This window comes from Bidens hawaiensis, unplaced genomic scaffold (genome assembly GCF_021521415.1).
Source record: "Bidens hawaiensis isolate Kalapana, Puna unplaced genomic scaffold, B.hawaiensis_p1.1 tig00006678_1, whole genome shotgun sequence".
NCBI lineage: Eukaryota > Viridiplantae > Streptophyta > Magnoliopsida > Asterales > Asteraceae > Bidens > Bidens hawaiensis.
In genome coordinates this window covers 1471126-1482386 of record NW_027491454.1, presented here as the reverse complement: position 1 = coordinate 1482386, position 11261 = coordinate 1471126, and the positions used below count along the sequence as shown (strand labels likewise).

Sequence of the window (11261 nt, the reverse complement as noted above, 5' to 3'; positions counted from 1 at the left end):
AAGTTTGCCTTCAGTGGTGCCCCGTTAAAAAGGACTTAACGGTGTTATATTCTTTTTCAAATTTAAACTAACATTATAGGGTTTTTGATCGGAAGGAGAATACGAGTCGATTGACGTAAAACTTAGTTCGAAACTGTGTTTCAAAAATATTATTGATATCGACCTCAAAAAAATTAAAATACCCAAAATTAAACAAGTAAACATATTTAAAACCTTTTGACTTGAATTAAAAAACTGATTTATTTAAATAAAAAGATTTGCACGAGCAAGAGCATGAGAGAATGTTTGATTAAAAAATTCGAAGTTTTTGGTCTACGCACATCTTGATGTGAAACATAGCCACGCCGTTATTTTTAATGAATTATTTTTTCACACTATATGTATATAAATTAAATATTATATTTGCTTTAATAAATTAGAAAAAAAGTTCTTTTTTGGTGTAAATATAATACAATACCATATTCAATGTATATTAGAGAGAGAGAGAGATGTTTGAAGTGAAAAGAGAACAAGAGTGATACGTACGGGGTCCTCGTCCCAACATTGTCTCAACAAAATTGGTTAAAATTTGGGACAAGTGGCAAATGATGTCATCTAGTTGCATATAAATGTCCTTTGTTATAAAAGACCAACCATGAATTTAATTATAAGCACCCACGCATTTGTTTAATATACATATTACAGGAAACGAGTAGAGTAATTATCTATACAAATAGAGTAATTATGTAATTACATCATAAAGTAATTATTATAGAGTAATTACATAATTACTCTACTTGTATATATAATTACTTTACTTGATTCTCATGTTTAGCACGTTAATTTCATCCAAACCCTACATAATATATTACATGCATATGTGCTTGTTTAGAAAAATAATTTATGCATATAAAACAAATATAAACGGTACGGATCTTATGTTAGTAAAAACAAAACTTTGTTATACAGAATCTGACAAATATTTTTACGATCTAACACTCAAATAAAATTAATTTATCAAACATTACATTTATAACACAGAATGAAATTAGTTCATCGAACATGTTTTAAAAGTACCATCATCATTACATATGTATCCAACACTCAATGACGTTATTTCTTTAAAATTATTTAAAAAAACACAATGAGATTTAACCTTGGTCACTCCGTTTATTTCTCATTCTCTCATAATAACTCGTTTCATTCCGTCTCACTCTTTCTCATTCTCTCATAATAACCCGTTTCATTACGTCTCACTCTTTCGTACCAGAAGGCACTTTTCTTTGAAAATATGTAATTTGATCTTTTTGGTAAGTATGATATTATTTGGGTTTAGGATATATCATATTATCTTTTTTCATTTAAAAAGTAGACAATGAAATGTTAAATTTTCATCTCATGTTTAAAACCAAAAACAAAAGCATTCATCCACTTATTACACCCAAATCTCCACAATTATTAACTCTAGGTTCCCAAGGTCATGTTGGTATATTCTCTATTATTTCATATAACATTTATGCCTCTTTGTATTAAACAAAACACAACTTCAACTAAAACCGAACCAAACCCAACCCTGTTAGGTTTTCAAAGATCCACACAGAGGTAGGAGATGACGGATCCTGCACGCCTTCGGGTCCTCGCACTAACCTTTGACTTCTCGATTAGAACCTTCTTGATATTGACACATGTGGATATGACAGTGGCCACCCCAGCTGCAGTCACCCCAGGACAATAAACCATGTAGCAAGACTCGAGCCACTTGCATCTTTTAACTAGATGGGCTAGACCAAAATCGGTAATCTCCCGGCAATGTGATAATATTATATCCTTTAGCAAAGGGCACCCTTCACCTACTTCTGCCAATGCCATATCCCCCAAATTCTGACAAATTTGTATGACAATAGGCCACAATTTCAGTATCGTAACGAAAAGATAGAAAAAGGTGCACAAACGGGCCTTGTGATTTCACCATATTGCAAGTTTGGTCCCAAATTATAGAAATTGCAAACTTAGTCCAAACATTTGTGAAAGGGTTGCACGTTTAGTCCCACATACTTTTTAACAGAAAAGTGATGTCATCACCTTTGATGAGTGCATAATCGAAGGTGATGAGGTCGACGTTAGGGCTAATAGAGTTTAAAATAGTGTTTTTCAGGATTCCAAACTTAAAAAGACACAATTAACTTTATATGAATGGCAAATGAAATCAGTTTGCAATTTTATAAAACCTAGTAACCAAACTTGCAATATGCTCAAACTACAGGGACCGTTTGTGCAATTTTCTCAAAAAGATATGAAAGTAATAAACTATTAATCTAATTGTCTAATCATTTGGATGTTACCTGAAGAACACTAACATCCAAATAAGTTAGCTGGGGGCAGCCTCTGGCAATAGCTGTTATTCCTGTATCTCCTATTTGATAGCAGCCGCTAACATTTAAATGACATAATAAGGGGCAACCATTACCAATAGCCACCAAAGCTTCATCCCCTACCCTGTTAATAAACATTCAAAATTAGTTGTAAAAAAATCAGAAAAAATATGAACAAGGTGACCCTAGTGGAATTGTTCCAATGACATAAAATAAACTAAAATACACAAAAATAAAATGAAATCTATTTCCAATGGATGACATCAGGTTTCTAAATGAACCGAACGAACAAGGACAGAGCATGTTCGTCCTCGTCCATTCAACTTTAACTGAACCATCGACCGAAGAAGAATAGTTATATGAACGGCGTTTTCTTGTTTGTGTTCATTTGTTAAGAAAATGAGTGTGTCCTTGTTCGTTTATGCGTGTTCGTTAACAGTATAAATGAACGGTTCACGAACGTAACTTGACTGATTAGAAGTAAATGTTAATAACAATGTGTTCGACACTTGGGCCTATAATGTTACTAAAACTAGACTAAACTGTAATGTGCCTAAAAAAACAAATGAATATATTAAAGACATAGCCGCCAAAAAAAAGACATATATTAAACACACAAACAAACTAACATAAATGAACGAACGTAAGCGATCATTCATGAAAACAAATGAATGAACAAGACATGTGTTCATGTTCGTCCATTTAACTAAATGAACATGTTTCAAATAATCAAACTTCATGACAAACGGTTCATTGAACACTCGGTTCGTTTACAGGCCTAGATGATATGAACTTAAGCATGTGTGCATGTATATTAATACTGTACATCAAATGCATCCACATTTGAGATGATTATCATAATAGATAAAAAGGAAACAGAAAAGTATTACCTATCACAAAACCGAATGCTAAGATCTGTAAGGTATTTACCGTTGTCACCAATAGCGCCCTTGCTCTCAACCTATGAATTTTAAAGCAGCATTGTACATAAGAAATATAACAGGGAAACTGATATGCGTATATGAATACTAACGAGATGTATAATACCACATAACATCTGCGTATGTGAAGTTTTTTCAAATTCTTGCAGCCAATAGCAATGCTGCATATTGCATCATCTCCAACGACAGAGCAATCCACTAAATGAAGAGCTTGTAAATACTTGCAACCTTTGCCAACTTCATATAAGGCTTCGTTACCTACTTTTTGACAGTATAGTAATGCCAACTCTCTAAGACGCCTGTAAAGTTACTATGTTAACCTCATGAATCAAGATAAAGAACAATTAAATAGATGTTTTTTATAAGGAAATAGAAGATTGTTAGTTTTATTTATAACTTACATGCAAAATCGTCCAATGGTTTCTAGACCATATGTGCTAATATTATGGCAACCGTTGATTTCAAGGAGTGAAAGTTCGGGGCAACCAGCTGCAACGGCCTCTAATCCCTTATCACTCAAGAAATAACAATCACTCAGCATCAAGCTTTTTAGTTTTTTACATCCTTTACCAATGGCACAAAGGCTCCTGCATAAGTCAATCAACACAGAAAACAGGCGCATCATGACTTCCAATTTGTGTTTCTCTTCTATTTCTTTAGGTAAAAAGACCAAAAAAATACTTCCAATACTTATGGCAATGACTTGCAGCCAAAGATAAGTAACTGTGAAAGAAAGTTTGTAAAATATACCATTCAACATAAAAAAATTCACCAATAGTAACCAAGTGTTCCACTAAAGTCACTCGAAAGTGTTTTGCTTCTTTAGACTCACTCAATTTTCATTAGGTATTGTGAATCTTTTTTTACGCATGTCTAAATCTATAAAATTGAGGCACATGAAACATATATAAATCCTGGTTATTATTGAATGATTTTTTTAATAACTTGAAGAAAGAGGTAATGGTGAAAAAAATCACTAAATCTTAACCAAGTTTCATAAGTGCTTAATGAGTTAATTACACAAATGGTCCATGTGGGTTAGGCCAGGTAACAGGTTTAGCTACTAACCTTGAAAAGTTGCATGCTTATAATTCATCGTTTTAATTTGGCACGAGTTTAGGTATCAGCCATTTTTTCTACATGTATATAAGTTAAACAGAAGTTAGTGTCAATACCTGGACTCGTGACAAAATTAAAACCAAGAACACATTCGAGTTTTCAAAGGTCGTACCCTATAACATGTTACTTTACCAAAACCACATGGATCATCTATGTAATTAAAGAATGTTTAATTTAAGCCGTATTGGAAAATATACTCACAAAGTAACCAAGATTGGAACACCTAACGAATAAAAGAAGCCCAAAATCGAGTGGCTTAAAAACAAACATTATGGAAAGAGAATATAAAGAAAGAATAACTAACTTGTCTGAAAATCTTTGAAAACTAAGAAGTGCAAGCGACTCCAACAACACACAAAGTCTACCAACAGCAGTCAAAGCCTCATCTGTAACCATAATGCATTGCAGATTCAGGTTCTTGAGAAGAGGGCATCCGTTTGCAACAGCTATTATTACCCTTTTATTGTTGACATACTCTGAGTCCAATGATAAAGTCTCAAGAACTCTGCAATGAGACCCAACAGCTTCTAATGACACGTCAGTTATTTTAGCACATGCAGCCACGCCTAGTGATTTCAAGCTCTTCTCACAGCCAATGGCCAAGTCAACTAAACCAATGTCGGTCAAACCTTCACAAAATCGCAAGTTCAGCACTTCAAGTTGCTTGCAATACTTGCCAATAGCGCGTAGACCTTGATCTCCAACATAACAACCCTTTGGAAAGAAGTAAAATGTTAAATATAGAACATTAAACAAAGATAGCAACAAAGCATCAAATATAAATGTCAGAATATTGAGTGGTTACAGTTCATGCAGTTTGACCCAAATAACCACTTTAGATTTTTAGTTCAATAGTTTGTTTTGGATTTTTTAGTCTATCAGATTCACTTTTGTCATTTTAGTCAATTACTCCACGTTTTTTACTCTGTAAACTACATGGGCATTTTAGTCATTAGATTCAATTTTGTCATTTTAGGTACAGATACTAATGCACATGACACACACACACACACATATATATATATTAAATATTAAATTACCATTAACGTGAACGGGAACCGCTTGAAAATATTATAAAAAGATTAAAATTAATACCAATTCTTTATTGATAAAAACTAATGATGATCAGCATCTCTCTCTCTCTCTCTCTCTCTCTCTCTCTCTCTATCAAAGAGATTATGGCACATCATGTTCACCAAGAAATAACCTGAAATCGGATCTTGGTCTTTTTGAGATTGGTCCTTTTAATCGTAATAAAAGATGTTTTCTTGTCTCTCGTTTCTTTTATGAACAAATCGAATAACCTAATGGATCGAACTCTCCATGAGATTCATAGTTGCATTACCTATAACTTCCTTGTTCGTAGACAAAGTGGACTCTACTTGACTTTCTTTCCTATCTTCTTAGAAATAAGTAAATAGTGGATCTTCGACTAGCATTTCGTGGAAATCATAGTTGGTATTGGACAAGAAAGAAATTCTCTCTCTCTCTCTCTCTCTCTCTCTCTCTCTCTCTGAATCAGTATTTAAGACAAATGAAACTGATGCACTAAAAAAAAGCTATTGGACTACAATGGTTACTTGGGTCAAACCACAAGAACTAAAACCGTATTTAACTCCATAATATTTTACCTGCAAATCCAAGCATTTCAAAGATGTGCATTTCTGAGCTACAAATGTGAGGCCAGCATTTGTTGCATTAGAGCACCATATTAGAGTTAATTTCTGCAGTTTTGTAAAACCATCAGCAACAGCAGCTAAACCAGCATCCAATAAACAATATGGCTCGTATCTGTCTGCCATAAGGTGAAGCCTGAGCCATGTAGGTTGATGCCTAACACTGCCCCGTCTTCCCTGCATTTCACAAAAAAAGATTAATAAGGGGGTGTTTGGCCTAGATTTTTTAACAAAGCTTATAGCTTTTTTAGCTTTTTATTACAAAATAAGCTTAACTTGGTGTTTGGCTTAGCTTTTTAAGCTTATGCTTATTAGCTTATATAAGCTAATTTGAAGAAGCGTATTTGAATATGATTTATTAGCTTATTTGATGATGCTTATTTGTTTAATGGTGTAAATTACTCATTTGTCCTCAAATGGTGGTGGATTAGTAATTATTGAAGCAACTTATTACTCTAAAAAATTAAAGAATGGTGAATTTAACAACTTATTAAGACACATAACTAACTTGTAGAATATAAGCTAATCCAAACACTTAAAAAGAGCTTATCAAAATAATAGAAAATAAGCTATAAGCGAATTTAATATATAAGCACAAGCATAAAAATAAAAGCTAGGCTAAACACCCCCTAAGAATAGTAAATATGCAGTCTCTAGTCTGAGCTTTGACACATGTTTCATAATATTATTACCAGAGAAGCAATCAAACAAACAAACAAACAACTAGTATTTGTTTAAATGTCATCAATGAACTTTAGATGGAAACTCATAAGTAGGGCGGAGTTTATTATTCCTCTTCATCGAGTCTAATAGTATTGGTTTTAATGCTTATTGCAAATCCTTTTTTTACCTAAAAACATGATCCTACATCCTACTTAAAAATGTAAATAACTTTCACATAAATGAAACCTAAATCCAACACATGTTACAGCTGTGTTACCCAGGGTTAGTTGGTAAAACAGGCAAGAATCGTATTTCTACAACCCAAAAAAGGCATTGATATTAACAAGATTACATACATTATTATAGATAACTTTACCTCTTGATAGATCTTATTGGTGAGGCATCTTCCTGTATAAAGCAGGTCTATTTGTATTGATTTTTGTTTATCTATTAAAACTGTGGCGGGTCCCATCACACGACATGTTTGTATCAATGTTATGGATATGTGAAAGCTTACTCATTTGTCAAGAAAATATAAGATATGATGAGCCTTGGCCCTTTATGCATTATTCCAAAAAAGTAGTCAGCGCAGTTTCGCATATCCATATATTAAAGATCAAAAGCTTAAAACCTCAGTTTACAAAAAAAAAACTACGGAAATTGGAATGTATTACCCAGCACTTTCTGAAACAATAGTGTAAAGCCAGCGCCACATTTTTTATCAACTCTATGGATATGTAAATTCCTACTCATAAAAGAATATGTTAAAGTTCTAAAGAATTTCCTCCTTTTCCTGGCTGAAATCAACGATTTAAATCATTTAATGATGCAACCCTCATTTGGTTTTCACGATTTAAATCATTTAATTTACATGGTTTTTGTCATTTTGAGATGGTAAACCTCATGATTCATTAACGCATATATGTGTCAACCAGTCAAGATGACGGAAAGCTATCACATGAAGTCACTATCACTATAATGATGGCATCCCACACAAATTGGTAATCAACTTGCCAACCCTGATGTCATGAAAGATGTCTATGTTATGAAATGGCATTGTTCATTCACAGAGAATGGGTGCGAAAGGAGCTAATAGGAATAGCATCATAATATGTAAATAGTTAATTTCATAATATCGTGTAATAGTAGTTGAGATATTGTATCCAAAGATAGGAAATCCCTTGTAATTATATATAATAGTGAATTTGAATGAGAAGGAAGGCAAGTATCATGTGATAACCGAATATTACATGGTATCACGAGATTAAATCCCTAGCCGCCCATCCTCTATTTCACGGCCGTCCCCTTCCTTTTTCGCGCCACCCCCGATAACCACCCTTCTCATTCACTTTCTGCAACAATCCCACACACTTCCCTGTCAAGATGGAATCAAAGATTCATCCCGCAGTGACCAGGTAGAGAATTGAGCAGATTCTTCCCGCAGTGACCGTTTCCAGCATAAAAAATTTCATCCCCGTCACCCTCGAGATGGAATCCGCTCAATCCTCTATCTGGTCCAAGCTATTTAAAATTCATTGCAAGGCCTTCCTGTGGGAACGACTTGACGTCATTGTCTTGCAACGGATTTATGGAACTATTTTCAATGATCTATTGCACACGATTATGAAGACAAACACCACCCTACGATGCCTGGGAAACTCTGGCAAGTATCTTTCATGATAATCAAGTCACACGGGCTCTTCAAATCGGCAACATACTTTCCAACACCCAACTTGACAATTTCCCTAATGATCTGCATACTGTCAAGAACTCACAAACCTGTCAGATCAATTAGCCAACGTGGGGAACCCGGTTGATGAAACTGATTTGGTAATACAATTAATAAGTGGTCCAAACGAACTCTATGCACCGTTCGCTACCATTCTTCAGCACACCAAACCACCGGGCGCTGGCCAATTTCTATACCGCTAGCTGCTGACTCATCCTTGAAAAAACCACTAAAGCTGCCGCAGCCATGGCCGCTGCCACTGCAGCCGGTACGGCTCTGCACACCGGCACCACCAGAAACCATCCACCCAATAACCCACAACCCACCACCGAGCACCAATCACACTTTGTCCGACTCCTCCAGAGGCCGTGGTCGTTCCCGTGGACGAGGGCGCCGCCGTGGTTTGCGGGATCATGGTCAGGGCTCCGGGTACAACCAACAGTGGCAAAAATCTATTGAATTTTCAATACTCTTAAGATTATAATCATTTTCAACTGATGATAGATCTCTATAGACTATAGTAGTATTGGTGGTTTGTAACCTAACCATCTTCAACAGTGCTTAAAGTTCTGTTACGTACCATACCCTTTATCCCATAATCTCCATGTTCCATGTGAAGGATTAGTTACATCGCATGAATTTTGGATCCCACTTTCCCGTGTTTTAGTTTCTTGTTTCTAAAGTTTAGCATAGCAGTACTGGTTAACTTTCCTATTTATATGTAATTTATTTTTAAGAATGAATTATGCAGAAAATGAGTAAATGAAAGTCTTGTTTCCCTTAATATTCTCTCAAGTTTCCATCTATTTCCTTTGGCCATTTAATTAACAATTAGGTTCATATCAAATTCAAAGCCAAAAAGACTTTTCCTGCAAAAGTTTCTAAATTAATAAAGGCTTACTCGCTTATTTGCTACAAAATGTTAAGCTAATACATCAAAAACTGATAGAAAGTGTAGCCAATTCAACATCAAATGCCAAATACCTCGCTTTGAGGCGACAAATAAATTATAAAAGTACACATGTTGTAATGAATCTGAAAGCCAACAAAAACTTGTTAAAATTCCAATTCAAATTGATGCTCATCAGCCAATAAAACTGCCTTAATTCCCTAAATCTTATTTTAACAGTAACAAAACACGCAAAAACGAAACAAACTGAAAGCTAGGGCAAAAAAGGAGCTTGCGAGATCGAAGTAAAAAAGGCTCCTTTTCTGCAAAAAGTTCCTAACCTGACACAGATTAAGTTTATTTGCTACAAAACTGTTATATTAATACATCAAAAACTATTAAGAAAGATTAGCCAATTCAGCATGTAAATGTTAGTAACGAATCTGAAAGCCCTTACAAACCTACCAACACTACTGTAAATGTACCTATAAGCAATTCTACAAATTCAAATTCATATCAACACTCATCGGCCAATAAAAATGCCCTAAATCCCTAATTATTTTCAATTGCTACTAAATGTTAAACTAATTCATCAAAAAGAGTAGCCAATTCAGCATCAAAGTGCAAAACATCTCATTTTGAGCAGACACACCAATCATCAAAATAATAATAATAATAATAATAATAATAAGATGGAGGTTAGGTTACTTGATCAAACGGATGGGCACCGGAGACTCGCTCATCAATAAAAAGGTTTGTAACATTAAGGAAACGAGTGGCGATGAGGTTAACGAGTGAATCCGGGCTCCCGGAGCCACCGATTCGGATGGTGTCACGGCTGAGGCGTTCTAGGGTTCGCCAGCGGCGGCAGACGAGAGCGCAGGCGTCACGGCTGGACTTGGACTCCACGTGGCGGAAGATCTCCATGAGTAACTCGTCTGGGAGCATTGAATTGATCCGATCATTATTATTATTATGGCCTCTCATTTGATTTGAATCAATTGAATTGAAATGAAATGAAATGAAGGAGATGATATCAGTTATCAGTATGTGTGGTGGATTGGCGGTTGGATGGTTTCAGCTTATGAGACTTGGGTTGGTGGGCCCACACAAAAGAGATAAATACAGTATTGGAAAAGTTTGGGAAAGTGAAAAACAACACATGGAAACAAATATGTTGATTTTACTTTAAACTTGTTATCATTGCTTGTTTCTTTGTACATTTTAAGCTTGAAGGTAGCAGCATTTTGTTGTGTTCTCTCTCTTATGGTGTTTTTCAACACTAGAGATTTTTGTATGTGATTAAAAAAGGAGCTTGGAGGACACGAGTTTTAAAACTTGGAATTACTCAAAAAAGAAACACATTTTTTGCTCACTTTTACAAACTTGCAGGACGAGTTTTGATTATATTGTCTTAAATTGGATAGGAGCAAGAAAAACCTCGATAGGGTTCATACCATGGTTGGTATTTCGTTCGAATATAGATACTTTAGTTAATAGAAGGTGGTGGGAGTTCAAAACGTGCAACGCATTCTTACGCACGCCCGCTTCGATTGTTACTTAAGCATGTACCTAGTGGAGGACCAAGGATATTTAGACTGAGGGGTCGAACTTTGTTTCTTTTACTAGTACACAAAAATAACTTTTACCAATTGATGTATACAAACAAATATGTGAACTAATCGATATATATATATATATATATATATAAATATATATAAAGCTACAAGATTTTTTTTAGTTTCGTTTACTAAAATAGTTTTAGAATAAGACATTTACAAGTAAAAGAAGGTATCATAATTGCATGTTTTTAAAAAGGTATAGATTAACTAAAATAAAAAAGAATTTAACTGAATTATTATACATAAATAAAGAGTGGAGTTAATAATTGCC

The 11261-nt window shown here is 34.6% G+C and overlaps 1 protein-coding gene across 1 annotated transcript; it reads right to left on the bottom strand.

The window, feature by feature from the left end:
- Positions 1-1375: 1375 nt before the first annotated feature.
- On the bottom strand, positions 1376-10355 carry LOC143633334 (uncharacterized). Its single transcript, XM_077101658.1, has 8 exons — positions 10077-10355; positions 6043-6264; positions 4716-5125; positions 3694-3879; positions 3399-3591; positions 3242-3312; positions 2322-2475; positions 1376-1860 (listed from the first exon to the last, which is right to left on the bottom strand). The coding sequence occupies exons 1-8, from the start codon at positions 10353-10355 to the stop codon at positions 1564-1566; spliced, it is 1812 nt and encodes a 603-aa protein (XP_076957773.1). The 3' UTR covers positions 1376-1563.
- Between the last annotated feature and the right edge of the window lie 906 nt (positions 10356-11261).